Source organism: Neoarius graeffei, chromosome 7, assembly GCF_027579695.1.
Source record: "Neoarius graeffei isolate fNeoGra1 chromosome 7, fNeoGra1.pri, whole genome shotgun sequence".
Lineage (NCBI taxonomy): Eukaryota > Metazoa > Chordata > Actinopteri > Siluriformes > Ariidae > Neoarius > Neoarius graeffei.
In genome coordinates, this window is record NC_083575.1 from 72,950,642 (window position 1) to 72,968,371 (window position 17,730).

The 17,730-nt window shown below is 40.4% G+C and overlaps 1 protein-coding gene across 2 annotated transcripts in view; it reads left to right on the plus strand.

Moving 5' to 3' along the window:
• Nucleotides 1-3,070: 3,070 nt before the first annotated feature.
• Nucleotides 3,071-17,730, plus strand: part of p2rx3b (purinergic receptor P2X, ligand-gated ion channel, 3b) — a 50,898-nt gene continuing 36,238 nt past the window's right edge. For both annotated transcript variants that reach the window (XM_060924846.1, XM_060924848.1), the window contains exon 1: nucleotides 3,071-3,180. In XM_060924846.1, the coding sequence (XP_060780829.1) occupies nucleotide 3,180 (1 nt within the window). In that variant the 5' untranslated portion in view covers nucleotides 3,071-3,179. The remainder of the gene's footprint in view (nucleotides 3,181-17,730) is intronic.

The window sequence follows — 17,730 nt, forward strand, 5'->3', positions numbered from 1 at the left end:
CACTGAACATGTACTGAACACTTGCATCAGACATACGCTTTCCATGGACTAATGGCGCAATTTTTCCCATGCCTCGAGGAAGGCAGGCGTGCAATCTGTACTTGACAAATACTTTGTCTGTACTCCTCCCCCAAACTATCCCCCGGGTTCACTGCGACCCTGCAGCACGGCTGCGAGCTACCAAACCCTGTGACCCGTGCGTGTCCAAAACACTTACGGTGGGTTGTGAGTGTGGCATTAACTGTCTACTCTAAATTGCCCATTGGTGTGAATGGTTGTTTCCTGAGCTCGGAAATGGGAGGGTTGCGGCAGGAAGGGCATCCGGCATAAAATCATGCTACAATTAATATGACGTGGATCAATAGGGTCCATATGGCAGCAACCCCACACACATAAGTGAGATAAGCTGGAAAACATGAGTGAGTGATATTGCATGTTAACTCCGATTTTCCATGAGTTTTATCCCTTCCACTGAAGGATGCATTCAGTCAACACTTTGATGAATTTGATCATCAGGTTTTAGACAAGCTGGTGTAATCTGTTAGCTCGAGTACACACTATCATTAAAGAAAAAAGTGGACATACCAAATACTAAGAAAGTCTGAAATTCACGTAAATATTCTTCAGATTCTATTAATATAATTTATAACTAGCAGTTATCGCCCATGGGAGAGAGGAGACGTAGTAGTTATTGGCCGTCACTGAGGAGACGTAGACTCGGCCCTAGCGGAAGTCTCTGGCGAGGAGTGCTGATTGTAAAGCGACCTTGAGTTTGAGAAAGGCGTTATATAAATGTAACTTTATTATTATTATTGTGAGGTCCCGTACAATTGAAACTTCCAGGCAAGTGGGGGAGGGGATTCTCCACCAAGGCTGCGCGCAGTATGCTAGCGCGAGCATGTAGCCTATGGGAAATGAATAGTGTGTTGGATTAGCACTAATCCCATGTTTTGGAAAATCGAAAACGTTGTCTTGGGCCCCTCTGGGGTGTCACCAGTCCATGTGCAAAGTATGGAGTATGTGTGTCCAGCCGTGTTGACTTGCAGAGGTGAACAGACAGAGAGACAGACAGCCTTCCTCTAGAGTATAAAAGAAGATAATAATAATGAGGGTGGCACGGTGGTGTAGTGGTTAGCACTGTCTCCTCACAGCAAGAAGGTCCTAGGTTCAAGCCCAGTGGCCGACGGCGACCTTTCTGTGTGGAGTTTGCATGTTCTCTCCGTGTCTGTGTGGGTTTCTTCCGGGTGCTCCAGTTTCCCCCACAGTCCAAAGACATGCGATTAGGCTAATTAGTGGCTCTAAATTGACCATAGGTGTGAATATGAGTGTGAATGGTTGTTTGTGTCTATGTATCAGCCCTGCGATAACCTGGCGACTTGTCCAGGGTGTACCCCACCTCTCACCCATAGTCAGCTGGGATAGGCTCCAGCTTGCCTGCGACCCTGCACAGGATAAGCGGCTACACATAATGGATGGATGGATGGATAATAATAATAATAAAATTTATGTTAAATTGAAAAAGAATGCCAGACAAAAGCATTTTCACTCGTGGTCTCCCGACTTTTGGACCCCACTGTATGTGTTGTAGTTCTCAAATAGGTCTGATAGTTTGAAACAGGGATGTCAAACTCGAGTCCTGAAAGGCTGCACTGTGTTCTCTCTTCTCACACAAATTCAGCTCATGAAGGCTTTGGAAATGAAATGATAATTTGAATAAGCTGATAAATAAGGTAGAATGCTCCACTTTGAGGTGCTGCAGCCATTTATGACTGGAGTCTGATACCCCTCAGGTCTAGTGTTACTTATACTGCTTTTAAAAAGCTAACAGGATTATTAGACATGTTTTGCTATTACAGTATGTGTTAAACCACAGCACCACAACAATGTTGAATTCTCTATTCTGATCGGTGTTTTATTACTTTTCTTCTGTATTACAGCAGCTTTTTTAACTATTAGGTTTTTTTTTACTATTATTATTATTATTATTATTATTATTATTATTATTATTTTAAATGCACTCATTTTAAAACATTTATCATTTCTATAGTAACAGCATACACAAGGACTTGTATGGTGGACATTCTGCATTAACAGATTTTTTTTTTTTTTAATGTGAATATGCTGACGTTTTTTGTGAGATGTTTATTTAACATTTTTAGAAGGAGTCCCTAGTGCCATCGCTCTGCAACAGAGGTAAAAGTGTTTCTTTACATTTTCTGATATCAGATGGAGGGCTTTGTATTTTATATGACATGCTCATGTTTGGAGGGAACAAATCTATAATGTAGGTGATAAAAGGGACTAACTTGTTTCACAGCATTAGACATAACTGTAAACAGACAAAAAGTATGACGTGCCATTGTGTAATAAATAACTTCTTTTTTTTAGCATTGGCAATTGGAAACAGTACACCCTGTAACAGTACACCCTGTAACAGTACGCCTTGTTGTGTTTTATTCCTTACAGAATGAAGTTTTAAAAAATTATGCCGACCCCAATGCACTTTTACATCATTGCTGATGATTGTGTTTTAAATATTAAAATTGTAATATTTACATTATTCTGGTGTTTATTATTGCTCTCATCATTTCAATCAGATATTTACTGATGCTTGGTGTGATCTGACAGGTTTTTGTGGGTGTTTAGTATGAGCCAAATACAATTACAATGTGTTCAGTGCAGTTTTTGACCAACAGACTGTAAGTATAAAACATAATTCTCAGTAAACCCGTATTTTATATAAGGAGCACTTCATTCCTCTTCTTTCTTTCTGTATCCTAAATCTCAATTTATTTTTCTGGTTTATTAATTGTATTGTTCTCTGCAGAGTAGTTTGCATCTTAGCTCTGTTTCTCCATCAGCCACACACATACTGTACTATATACAGCAATCTGTCTGATACATAATGTCAGTAAGTGGACTCCTCATTGTGGTTTTTGACAAGGAGAAGTAGAAAGAGTGTTTGGTTGTAAGAAAAGCCTGTTTGGAATGTGGTTTTGAAAGAGGTGAGGTGAGGAGCCAAACAGGAAGATAAAGAACCCGATAGAGAGACGCGGAGAGGTGTGGTCACGGAGGGTGGAAGGATTTTAAGGTTAGCTGTTGATGTTATGGTTTTGGCGTGGAACCAGAAAGACCATGTTGGAGTTAAAGAGACAGACAAAGGAGGTTGTTAGTGTTCAAGTAAGTGTAACTCGATACTACACTCACATACACACATTAGTGTGCATTAACTGTGTCTGATCACTCCATTTCGACTTGAATTCTCCAGTTCATTAGGTCACGGTCTCTGTCCTCATACCACAGAAAGTGCTTTTTACTGTTATACCATCCTTACCATACCATAAAAATAGGCGAGAAAATGTCTTTAGCTTCTTTTTAGAATTGTGTACAATATTTATTTTATGGTATCAAAGCTGCTTTTCCACGTTTTTTGACTTTGAGTACATTAACACTACCACACTGAAAATCTGAGCTACTTTCTCTATGTAGAATTGGAAATAAACAGAAGGTTTTAAAATTTTGAAATATTTCAAGCAAAGAAAGTCCATCCATCCATTATCTGTAGCCGCTTATCCTGTTCTACAGGGTCGCAGGCAAGCTGGAGCCTATCCCAGCTGACTACGGGCGAGAGGCGGGGTACACCCTGGACAAGTCGCCAGGTCATCACAGAGCTGACACATAGACACAGACAACCATTCACACTCACATTCACACCTACAGTCAATTTAGAGCCACCAATTAACCTAACCTGCATGTCTTTGGACTGTGGGGGAAACCGGAGCACCCGGAGGAAACCCACGCAGACACGGGGAGGACATGCAAACTCCGCACAGAAAGGCCCTCGCCGGCCGCTGGGCTCAAACCCAGGACCTTCTTGCTGTGAGGCGACAGTGCTAACCACTACGCCACCATGCTGCCCACAAAGAAAGTCAATGTGTTTAATATTTAATATTCAAGATTCTGCACTATTTCTAGGTCCCTATTTAAACATAGGTGGCATGGCGGTGTAGTGGTTAGCACTGTCGCCTCACTGCAAGAAGGTTCTGGGTTCAAACCTCATGGCCGACTGGGGCCTTACTCTGTGTTTGCATGTTCTCCTCGTGTCTGTGTGGGTTTCCTACGGGTGTTCTGGTTTCCTCCACAGTTCAAAGACATGCAGTTAGGCTAAATGGCTTCTCTAAATTGTCCTTTGATCAAGCTTGGAGAGGGATGGGCTCTGCCAAGTTTAAAATGCCCTAGGCACACCAATGATGGACTGTTAAAATGTCATCAGTGGTGCCCCTACAGCCCTTGCCGGCAATGGGACAAAGAAGAAGATTTAAATGTAAGCAAATGTGAGATACTGACCCTGTGAATTGCTTTGTCCAAAAGGTCAGATTTTGCTCAGACCTCACAGCACTCCAATGGAGTTGATCTAAAATGCATCATAAGGTTTTGCATAAACTCGCATAATCTGTCAGCTCGAGTGCACACTGTCATTAAAACAAAAACAGGGACATACTGTACCAAATACTAAGAAACTCTGAAATTCCTGTATTCATTTCACTCAAGTTGTTGTCAATAATATAATTTCTGTTGAAAATTGTTGCATTAAATTTGATAATAATGCAAAATATAAGCATTTTCACTACACTGAAAAAACATTGAAAACTGAATTTGAGGAGAAAATGACTTAATACTTGTGAAATTATCTTTCTGCATGGACAGATACTTTTACTTGACAAGATATCTTGGAATAAGTTGGTTACAATCTAGATCAGTATTTCCCAACCACTGGGCCACGGCCCATTATTGGGCCGCAGAGCACCATCTAGTGGGCCGCGATTTTTTTTTTTCAAGTTGAAGCTAATTTTTACTCGTAGTAGGGTACAACTGCTGGGTTGCATCCGACGTCACATCCATCTCATTAAGCTACGGTCACACTACAGCTCGCGATGCTTTGCAATGGGTTATCAATGAAAATGAGGCATTTTGGTGGTGATGCATGGTGATATACATGTGAGCTAAAAGTTGTGGTCACACAGTAGGTGAACACTTGACTGTCACACCTTTGCGCACTTGACTGTGGCGCAGCTCGGGCGGCCGTGCTCGCTCACGGAACGCGTTGTGCATGCTCTTGGGACCCAGTTGTTATGGGAAACACCTGATACTGATTTGAGCACAAATCAGTATGCACAGATATGGATGCTGTTTTCACAGAGGCTTTACGAAGTATCTTTATCAATGTCACGTTTGTTTCCAGCCATGTTTATAACGCTGTTTAAATACTCTGCTTTATGATTCCGCTTTGTTTTCATTTGTGTTTTGTTTTTGTAAATATCATGCCTGCTAATAAACACTCTTCCTGCACTTAGATCTGTCTCCCGCCGTCTATCTTGTTGTGTCCTGATCCCCTGATCTTTAATCCACCCATGTATAAAAAGTTGTACTCCTCCATGCTCTTCCAGGTTTTCATCCATGTAGAACGATGTCTGCAGCACCAGGTAGTTTGAGATGTCGGGGAACTCAACAAATGGATCATTTTCCAACTCATAGGAAAAAGCCTTCTTTGTTAGCATGTAAGGATCTAATCCCATTGAGTGGTTTCGATATCCACTTCTTTTCAGTATACTTCTTGGTTTTAATAACTTGCTTGTTTGCTGTACACAAACATAGCAATAAGTTCTTGTGTTAATGAACCAGACTCCACTTTTGGATCATTAATCCCTTTTGGCTGAGAATGCCAGAGAATGCAGGGTTTTATGTCGGCTTCTGGCGCATCCATACAGTTTTAAATACAATACCTACTATTAAAAACAGTTTGGTTTTATTGCATTTATTTAATTCCTGGGCTCCCATCTGTAACAGGGAGTCATGTTGCATTCCATTAATACACTTTACAATAGATTATTAGATTCTAATAGAGTAGATGAGCCCAAATAATTGGGGATCTTTTTTTAATGGGCCCCGACTCGTTACAAGTATGAATAGGTGGGCTTAAAAGCAGAAAAGGTTGAGAACCCCTGATCTAGAACTAGGGTTAATAATCTCAGAGTTGGTGTCTTGTATTCTTCTAATAGGAAATGTGAGATCCTTTCAGCTGTATTCAAGTTATTTTCACTTGCTAAGATGTCATTTTTTGCAGTGTTGTGCTCTCAGACTTTTGAACCCCACTGTATGAGGACAGACAATCCATGACGTATCATGGTGTTAATCCATACAGCACTTTAAAAACAAATAGCTGGACTTTGAAACCTTAATATTCAGAGGGGAAAAAATCAGAATTACAGAGATTTACAATATTCTCATACATATCTGAGTAAAAAAAAACCTCAGATATTCTGAGATTGTAAAGCCACACATTTCTGAAAGAGAAAAATTCAGAAATTTACAAAACGTCACATCTGCACCTGCTTGCACTCAAGCCTCCACGTCCCAGAATTCACAGCGGCCTTCAAATATGGCTGCCATAGACTCTAATATCCATCCTGCACCTCATTGTTCACAGTCTCCACCTGAACTCAATCACTGCACAGTCACTCAGACACACATTTTAAGGTCTTTACTCTCACAGTTCATTGTGAAGTAAACACTTGGTGTATCCTTGCCTGACTTTACTAAGCCTTTGATAATCGTGCTGATATTCTGGTTTTTCACTTTGTTTATACTTTGGATTTTACGCTTTGTCTTTGCCTCTGATTACCTGTTTGTGGCTCGCCTGACCTTTGCCTGTTGTTTTGGATTTGTCTACCAGCTTTGCCTTATTAAACTCTCTACTGCTTTTACATCCATCTGTTGCCTGCATTCCTGACACGAGAAAAAAAAAAGCCTCAGTGAAATAGTGGTGGGTTTTTTTGTTTGTTTCTTGTTTTCCTTTTTTGCATTTATGACTTTATGGTCTCAGAGAATATTCAAGGTTATCCTCATGAATTCATGACTCGGAATATTATCCCTCCCCAACTCTCTCTCTCTCTCTCTCTCTCTCTCTCTCTCTCTCTCTCTATATATATATATATATATATATATATATATATATATATATATATATATACACACACAAGTTATTCCATGAAATTGAGTTATACATGAGCTGATGGCCGAGTTGGCTATAAGCCATGTACGACGGGATTGAGTGGAATAACTGTTTTATTCTATCCACATTCACTGGATTTCGAGAAACAGAGCATTTTTATTTTTTGCAAATTCGATCAATAAAAACTTTATACAAAATGTCTGATAAAATAATTTCCACTTAGAATGTAAACAAACAGGCGAAATGACAGTAGCCATTTGTGAAAAATGCTATAATAATAATCCTTGAAAAAAAAAAGTTTTTACCATCAAATACTTTTATTCCATATTTTGTTGCTTTTTTTTGTATTTTTTTGGGTTTTGTTTTCAAGTAGAGTTTTTATTTCATCCTCGGTTAGTTCAGTAACATGCTCCGCCATTTTGTTTTTCTCTACTCACGATATATGAGCTGATATCCTAGTAGTAGAGTAGCCAGTCAGCACGCAATTGCTCGTATCCAGTGAATGTGGATAGAAAAAAAAAAAAATATATATATATATATATATATATATATATATATATATATATATATATATATATATATCCCTTCAATGGCCCAAATATGCTGTTATATGAAACAGACTGAGTCAATTTTTTTCTTTTATTATTCTTTAGCTTATTTATGAATAATTACTGTATATTGCTGTATAAGGGCTTTTCTTTAAGGGTTTTCAGGTCTATAAGGACCTATGTGTAGACTGGAATTAACATGAAGCCACTGTGTGGTTTAATTGTTGATTGGCAAGTGAGTACTAACTCTATTTAAATTTATTATTAGGTATTAACAAGGTCTCACGTAGTGACTTTTCAATTCTCTCTCTCTCTCTCTCACACACACACACACACACACACACACACACACACACACACACACACTCTTGCACTTCTTTCATTGTGGGGACACTCATTGATGTAATACATTCCCTATCCCCTTTACCCTAATCTTAACTATCACAACTAGATGCCTAATCCAAACCTAATTATAGCCTGAACCCTAAAACTAAGTTTTAAACCTTAAACAGCCCTTTGAAGAAGTCAGGACCAGCCAAAATATCCTCAGTTCCCCAAAATGTCCTAATTCTGTTGGTAAAAAACATGTTCTAGTCCTCAGTGCATAGCACACACACACACACACAGATCATGAAGGTCAGAGACAGATAGAGAAATAATTACTTTGGGTTTTGTTGTTGTTGTTTGTTTGTTTGTTTATTAGAATTTAAATTTTTATTGAGTCTATTTTGAAATTTATGCAGCACAAACATGACTTTTTGTAAAAGTCTTTTTCCTTCATTTGTCTAAGCATCTTTACACAGACTTTCCTCTGAAATAATTTTTTTCTCTCTATTTTAACATAACCTCTTTTGTTTGTCATACCCGTGAGTGTAAGTGACTTACACACTGCGATGTATTTACTGAAGGTTGAAAATGTTGTAACTGATCGTTCTGGTCCTCTCACATGTTCTGTCTACAAATCCCACATTTCTCTTCCACTGCTTCCTTTTCTGTCCATTTTTCTCCCAGCACTGGCTCTCAAACCACTTTGCTCCTTATTACATTTACTGCAATCTTATTCAAAAATTATATTGAGTCAAGTCCATTTTCTCTTCCCCCTTCACTCTTTGATTATCTCTGTCTCGCTCTCTCTCTCTTTCTCTCTCTCTCTCTCTCTTTCTCTCTCTCTCTCTCTCTCTCTCTCTCTTTTTTGCTGTCTCTTCTAAAGCTCTTGTTTCAAGAGAATCAAATCAAGATGTGCACCACTCAGCATTGCTTTTGAATGACTGCACTCATGATCTCTCCATGAACTATAATGCTGGTGTCTTCACATTTCTTGGAATCTGGTGCTTTGACCTGTTTTGCTCTTAAGATGTGTGTGCATATGTTTATGGAAGAGAGACGGAGAATGCCCTGTTGAACTTCCTACATTAAGACAAAACCACAAGCTTGATGGTCTCTTATGGCCATGTTAAAGGATGACTATCATGCTCATGGTGTGTGTTTAATGTATTCTGGTTGTTACGTGAGCCTTCCTTTTATGTGTGGTAATTTGTAAAATGCCTTGGATACAAGGATCTATTAAATTACTGAAGGGGATAGAATGAACAAACAATCTCTGTATGGTTATTTGCTTTGACGGAGGAATTGCAAAAAACATTTTGTACATTATGTGCCTCTCACACTTTGACATTAAGTGCCTGTAGTGGAATTATTTTTGGATTCCAAGGTCCACTGTAAATGTATAGTGCTGCATTTCAGTCCATGAATACATCATATCGAAGTGTTTTAAAACGATTTTTACTCCTGAACCTCTGACTATGTTGAACATAGAATTAACTGATGTCTGTTTTTTCAGTGACCTTTATTGACTGGATAATTATATTGTATGTTCTTGTTTCTGAACAAAATGCATGATTGCATCTCTTGTTCATCAATTATTAGCTCATCCGGCCAACAGGCAATGAGCTTATACCATCATGTGTTGTCCATCGTCCGTCTGTCATCGTCCACATTTCACAAAAATCGCCTCTTCTCTCTCAATTCTTCACCGATTTTTATTCTTTTTGGCAAGAAGGTAGGTCTGCCTGGGGTGGATATGGCTTCTACCCAAATTTTCATAATTGCAATTAATAATGAAGATATGGAGTAATTAAGCCCTAATGAGCAGTTTCTACACAAATCGCTTCTTCTCCCTCAATTCTTCACAGATTTAGATTATTTCTGGAATAAAGGTAGGGGTACCTAGGGTGCATATAACTTCCAGCCAGATTTGCTTAATTACAATTATTAATGAAGTTATGGACTAATTAATATACAACCCCGATTCCAAAAAAGTTGGGACAAAGTACAAATTGTAAATAAAAACGGAATGCAATAATTTACAAATCTCAAAAACTGATATTGTATTCACAATAGAACACAGACAATATATCAAATGTCGAAAGTGAGACATTTTGAAATTTCATACCAAATATTGGCTCATTTGAAATTTCATGACAGTAACACATTTCAAAAAAGTTGGGACGGGGGCAATAAGAGGCTGGAAAAGTTAAAGGTACAAAAAAGGAACAGCTGGAGGACCAAATTGCAACTCATTAGGTCAATTGGCAATAGGTCATTAACATGACTGGGTATAAAAAGAGCATCTTGGAGTGGCAGCGGCTCTCAGAAGTAAAGATGGGAAGAGGATCACCAATCCCCCTAATTCTGCGCCAACAAATAGTGGAGCAATATCAGAAAGGAGTTCGACAGTGTAAAATTGCAAAGAGTTTGAACATATCATCTACAGTGCATAATATCATCAAAAGATTCAGAGAATCTGGAAGAATCTCTGTGCGTAAGGGTCAAGGCCGGAAAACCATACTAGGTGCCCGTGATCTTCGGGCCCTTAGACGGATGTTGTGGCTGGGTGGATGTTAACCCAAGACAAACAAAAATCCAAACATCCAGCACCCAGGGGCCCACCGGGGACCCCCTGGGGCCCAAATATGGAATTTCTGAGTTCTGCCAAATTGTGGCTATCTCCTGTACCTACATGCAAAGTTTAGTGAAAATCTGTTGACAGTTTGTGTTGATAAATGTAACATGAAAGGCATTGAGGAAGGGGGTGGGTGGATGTTGTGCCCCCCCCAGGACCTCCCTGGGACCTGTACATGAATTTTGTTTATATCTCCAAAATTCCAGGTGATCCCCAGACCTACTTGCCAAATTTAGTGAAAATCCATAGAGAAATGGCGATGTTAGCTCAAGACAAACAAACAAACAAATTTTGCTGCTTATATATATATATATATATATATATATATATATATATATATATATATATATATATATATATATATAAAATTTTTTTAAAAGCATTATGGATGGTAGAATGCTTCAAAAGATTTTAACATGGCCATTGCCTAAAGTTTAGAAAAGTAGCTTTGGGAACAAAAGGTTGCCGGGTCGATTCTCTGGACCAGCAGGAATGCCTGAAGTACTCTTGAGCAAGGCACCTAAACCCCAACTGCTCCCCAGGCTGCTCTGGATATGTTGTGCGAGGGTAGGCTGAAAAATTCATAGCCTGACTATGATGCAATGGTTGAATTTGACCAAATGTGGTTTATTTTTCAACATAGTCTCCCCTGCGGTCCACACATTTCCTCCATTGGTGTTGCAGCACTTGGATTCCCATGGTACAGAAGCTCTCATCCTGATGCTCAAAAAAGTCCTCAACAGCAGATATGACCTCATCATTGGTCTGATACTGCTTCCCAGCCAAGTGTTTTTTCATGTTTGGGAACAGAAGATAGTCAGATGGGGCCAAATCAGGAGAATATGGAGGGTGATCAAGTAGTTCAAAGCCACAGTTACGCACGGCAGCCATTGCAACCATAGACTTGTGAACAGGCGCATTGTCCTGGTGAAACAGGACCCCCTTTGTCAGTTTTCCAGGCTGCTTTGACTTGATTGCCTTTCGCAGCTGCCTCAGCCAGTCGGCATAATATTCTCCATTGATACTTTGGCCTTTCTGAAGGTAGTCAATGAACACAATGCCCTTTGCATCCCAGAAGATGGAGGCCATCACCTTCCCTGTCAATGACACAACCTTGGCCTTCTTTGGAGGGGGAGAAGATGGGTGTTTCCGCTGCATGGACTGCCGTTTGGTCTCTGGCTCAAAGTGGTGGACCCAACACTCATCTTGGATGAAGAAACGTTCAAGAAAACTGGCTGGATCTGCTTCAAAAAGTGCCAAGTTTGCCTGCAACATGGCCAGTCTGGTGTGCTTTTGATCAGGCATCAAAAGCTGTGGCACCCACCGAACGGAAACCTTCGACATCCCAAGTTCGTTGTGCAGAATGTTCTCTACTTGTTCACAGGAGATGCCTGCAGTATCAGCTCAATGATTAACAGTTAAATGTATGTCATCCATCACCATGTGGTGAACACAGTCGATGTTTTATTGGGTGGTGGCTGTGAAGGACATCTGGACCTTGGATCATCTTCAAGGCTCTCCCTACCCCTCTTGAATTCAGCCACCCACTTTTTCACAGTTGATAAAGCTGGAGCATCATCCCCTAATGTAGCAACCATGTCGGCATGAATGTCCTTGGGGGCTAACCCCTTTTTCTGCAGATATTTGATAAAGCCACAGTGCCAAATTTCATCTATATACACGAAATGTCTCTAGTACTACTTTTCAAAGTCCTGAATTACTTGTCCAATGTGAGTTCATCTGAAAATAAACAAAAAACATTTAGTATCAGGAAAGGTTTATTTTAATGCATGCCAAGTTTCATTTCTGTAGCATAACTCCATCAGGCTATGAACTTTTCAGCCCTCCCTCGTGTGTGTGTGTGAATGAGGTAAAACTGTGATCACTGTGACTTTAGCTGTGGCATGGTTGTAGGCATCAGACAGACTGGTTTGAGTATTTCATAAACTGTTGATCTCCTGGGGTTTTCACACACAACAGTCTCTGGAGTTTACATAGAATGGTGCAACAACAAAAAAAATCCTGTGAGCAGGGCCTCTGCAGGCTGAAACACATTGTTAAAGAGAGAAATTAGAGGAGAATGGCCAGCCTGGTTTGAGCTAATGGGAAGTCCATAGTACAATAACTCTGTTCTTGTAACCCATCCACCTCAGGTGTAGAGGTGCTTCTGTTCCTTAAAGTGGATGGTGAATATATATATATCCATCCACTTTATATATATCACCATCCACTTTAAGGAACAGAAGCACCTCTACACCTGCTCATTTATGCAGTTATCTAATCAGTCAATCATCTGGCAGCAGTACAATGCATACAGTCATACAGAAACATCAAGAGCTTCAGTTAATGTTCACATGAAACATCAGAATGAGGTAAAACTGTGATCACTGTGACTTTAGCTGTGGCATGGTTGTAGGCATCAGACAGACTGGTTTGAGTATTTCATAAACTGGTGATCTCCTGGGGTTTTCACACACAACAGTCTCTGGAGTTTACATAGAATGGTGCAACAACAAAAAAAATCCTGTGAGCAGGGCCTCTGCAGGCTGAAACACATTGTTAAAGAGAGAAATTAGAGGAGAATGGCCAGCCTGGTTTGAGCTAATGGGAGGTCCATAGTACAATAACTCTGTTCTTGTAACCCATCCACCTCAAGGTTTGATGTTTTATGCATGCTGGGATGCTTTTCTGCTCACCACGGTTGTAAAGAGTGATTGATTATACGAGTTGCTATATCCTTCCTGGCAGTTCGACCCAATCTGGTCATTTTCCTCTGACCTCTCTTTATCAGCAGGACGTTTCCACCCACAGTAATTTCGCTCACTCAGTGTTTTTTTGTTTTTCGCACCATTCTGTGTAAACTCTAGAGACTGTTGTGTGTAAAAGCCCCAGGAGATCAGCAGTTTCTGAAATACTCAAACCAGTCCATCTGGCACCAACACTCATGCTACAGTGAAAGTCACAGAGATCACAGTTTTTCCCATTCTGATGTTTGATGTTAACATGAGCACAGGAGCTGAAGCTCTTGACCTGTGTCTGCTTGACTTTTTGCATTATGCTGCCACATGATCAGCTGATTAGATGTCCCTAATGTAGTGTGTTAGTCATCTCTGTTAGTCATCGTCAACTCTGTTATCGTTAAACTATGCAATCCATTAACAGAACTAATGATAAAGGAGTTGACATTTTCCAAAATTTTGGTGTCTTAACTCCACATGCTAACCTCAAACTTGCTACCACATGGCATGTATAAAAACAGAATTTTATGGATTTTAATCATATTATTATTTTTATTTTTAAAGCATGAGAGATTCATTCCAATATCACAATAACATATTTGACGAATAATTAATCTCCTGCTGGTGTATCCTCAAAATTTTGCTCAGATAAATAAGAGAAGAAACATAAAACATACCTCACTGCCTTTCTGAAGTTTCCCACCAGAGGAAGTGACATTTCTTGGTGCAGGTGTCATGCGTATTATTAAAAGTCTTTGTGGATTTTATGCAGTTTTATAACAGAGTTAATAGAGTTGACAAGAACATTGGGACGGATAAAAAATATTCTTCATATTTTCATAAATTTATGAATTTTCATACATTTTCAGAATATAGAAAATAGACTTTCTATGCAATTGATTTTATAACAGTTAATAGAATAATCCCCAAGAAACAGACTGTTAGACTGAATCACTTCATGCTTATTCAAGTTGAATGTACGACTCAGGAGTCGAAGATGGCTAATAATGTAGGGGAAGGAGTGGGAGTCATTTAGTTAATGTTTTATGGATAAATTAGGTCTAAAATGAACATCAAACATTGCTATTGGTGAAAGTTTTGTCATAATTAGCATTATTGTTCAAAACTGATTCAATAAATATTTATTTTGTGGAAAATAACAAAAAGATTATCTTAGAGACAGGAAATGTACCCCGAATTCTAGAATGACCCATATACTAGCAGGTTACCCGGGTTTTGCAAATTTCTGGGTTGCCCCCAGACTTCCATGTCAAATTTGTTGAAGATCCATCGGGAAATGGTGATGTTAACCCAAGACAAACAAAAATCCAAACATCCAGCACCCAGGGGCCCACCGGGGACCCCCTGGGGCCCAAATATGGAATTTCTGAGTTCTGCCAAATTGTGGCTATCTCCTGTACCTACAGGCAAAGTTTAGTGAAAATCTGTTGACAGTTTGTGTTGATAAATGTAACATGAAAGGCATTGAGGAAGGGGGTGGGTGGATGTTGTGCCCCGCGCCCCCCAGGACTTCCCTGGGATCTGTACATGAATTTTGTTTATATCTCCAAAATTCTGGGTGATCCCTAGACCTACTTACCAAATTTAGTGAAAATCCATTGAGAAATGGCGACGTTAGCTCAAGACAAACAAACAGACAAATTTTGCTGCTTTTATATATATATATAATTTATTTTTTTAAAGCATTATGGATGGTAGAATGCTTCAAAAGATTTTAACATGGCCATTGCCTAAAGGTTAGAAAAGTATCTTTGGGAACAAAAGGTTGCCGGGTCGATTCTCTGGACCAGCAGGAATGCCTGAAGTACTCTTAAGCAAGGCACCTAACCCCCAACTGCTCCCCAGGCTGCTCTGGATATGTTGTGCGAGGGTGGGCTGAAAAGTTCATAGCCTGACTATGATGCAATGGTTGAATTTGACCAAATGTGGTTTATTTTTCAACATAGTCTCCCCTGCGGTCCACACATTTCCTCCATTGGTGTTGCAGCACTTGGATTCCCATGGTACAGAAGCTCTCATCCTGATGCTCAAAAAAGTCCTCAACAGCAGATATGACCTCATCATTGGTCTGATACTGCTTCCCAGCCAAGTGTTTTTTCATGTTTGGGAACAGAAAATAGTCAGATGGGGCCAAATCAGGAGAATATGGAGGGTGATCGAGCAGTTCAAAGCCACAGTTATGCACGGCAGCCACTGCAACCATAGACTTGTGAACAGGCGCGTTGTCCTGGTGAAACAGGACCCCCTTTGTCAGTTTTCCAGGCTGTTTTGACTTGATTGCCTTTCGCAGCTGCCTCAGCCAGTCGGCATAATATTCTCCATTGATAGTTTGGCCTTTCTGAAGGTAGTCAATGAACACAATGCCCTTTGCATCCCAGAAGACAGACGCCATCACCTTCCCTGCCAATGACACAACCTTGGCCTTCTTTGGAGGGGGAGAAGACAGGTGTTTCCACTGCATGGACTGCCGTTTGGTCTCTGGCTCAAAGTGGTGGACCCAACACTCATCTTGGGTGAGGAAATGTTCAAGAAAACTGGCTGGATCTGCTTCAAAAAGTGCCAAGTTTGCCTGCAACATGGCCAGTCTGGTGTGCTTTTGATCAGGCGTCAAAAGCCGTGGCACCTACTGAGCGGAAACCTTCGACATCCCAAGTTCGTTGTGCAGAATATTCTCTACTCGTTCACAGGAGATGCCTACAGCTTTAGCTAAATGATTAACAGTTAAACGTCTTTCATCCATCACCATGTGGTTTACACAGTCGATGTTTTCTTGGGTGGTGTCTGTGGCAGGACGTCCGGACCTTGGATCATCTTCAAGGCTCTCCCTACCCCTCTTGAATTCAGCTGCCCACTTTTTCACAGTTGATAAAGCTGGAGCATCATCCCCTAATGTACAACCCCGATTACAAAAAAGTTGGGACAAAGTACAAATTGTAAATAAAAACAGAATGCAATGATATGGAAGTTTCAAAATTCCATATTTTATTCAGAATAGAACATAGATGACATATCAAATGTTTAAACTGAGAAAATGTATCATTTAAAGAGAAAAATTAGGTGATTTTTAAATTTCCTGACAACAACACATCTCAAAAAAGTTGGGACAAGGCCATGTTTACCACTGTGAGACATCCCCTTTTCTCTTTACAACAGTCTGTAAATGTCTGGGGACTGAGGAGACAAGTTGCTCAAGTTTAGGGATAGGAATGTTAACCCATTCTTATCTAATGTAGGATTCTAGTTGCTCAACTGTCTTAGGTCTTTTTTGTCGTATCTTCCGTTTTATGATGCGCCAAATGTTTTCTATGGGTGAAAGATCTGGACTGCAGGCTGGCCAGTTCAGTACCCGGACCCTTCTTCTACGCAGCCATGATGCTGTAATTCCTGGGTTCCTGAGTTGTTTGCGCCGAGTCCTTTTTTCCCGCGAGTGCCGGCGTTAATTACTAATCCTTTTTTAACTTTTTTCTACAAATAAATTTCCAGTATCCTCTTCATTTTTATTGTACTGTCACTTTCCTTTTTGTACTTTTCACTTTCGCTTTCTTTTTTCCGTTTTTTTTTTCCCAGTTTTTCTCTTTCTTTTTTCGGAAGAACGCCGAGACCGAAAGCTTTCTTTTTCTCTCCTCCTGTGTAAAGACCACAAGTGGAGGCCATCCACATCAGATCTGCTTTAATATCAACAGATCTTCGATTAAGGTACGTGAATCTTTTCATCATGGCACACCTTCAGCCTGTTCAGTGTGCTGAGTGCAGGATGTTTAGTCATTCTTCCTCCGTCACTAGCGATAGCTTTATTAGCTTTATTTGTGATAAGTGCAGATTAGTTAGCTCTCTGACAGAGAAGATTACAGTGCTAGAAGCGCGTGTCCAGGCTTTAGAGCAGGTTAGTGAGCGTGAGAACAGTGTAGTTTCTGTAAGGGAAAGTCTGGATGCCCTAGGTGGAGTTAGTAATCCCCCAACTCCGGCATTAGAGCCCTTACAGCGGGGCGAATGGGTGACGGCTCGGCGGCATAAGCGTAGAGCCAAAGCTACCGCTGAGGCTCGCCCACGGGAGCACCACTCCTTTCCGCGTCACGTGCCGAACAGGTTTGCTCTCCTTAGTGATGCACCCACTGAGAAACCTGAAAGAGCTCTGGTTATAGGGGACTCTATCATACAACATGTGAAATTAGCTCAGCCTTTAGGGGCACCAGCAGCTTTAATCAGGTGTATACCGGGAGCCAGGGTGCCGGACATAGCAGGTAATCTTAGGGTTCTAGGCAAGCACAGGTTCTCAAAGATAGTTATCCATGCAGGAGCTAATGATATACGCCTTCGTCAGTCTGAGGTTACTAAGAGTAACTTTGTAGAGGTGTTTAAATTAGCGAAGGTGATGTCCGATGCTGTAGTATGCTCTGGCCCCATCCCAATGCAGCGTGGCGATGTAGCTTACAGCAGGTTATGGTCGCT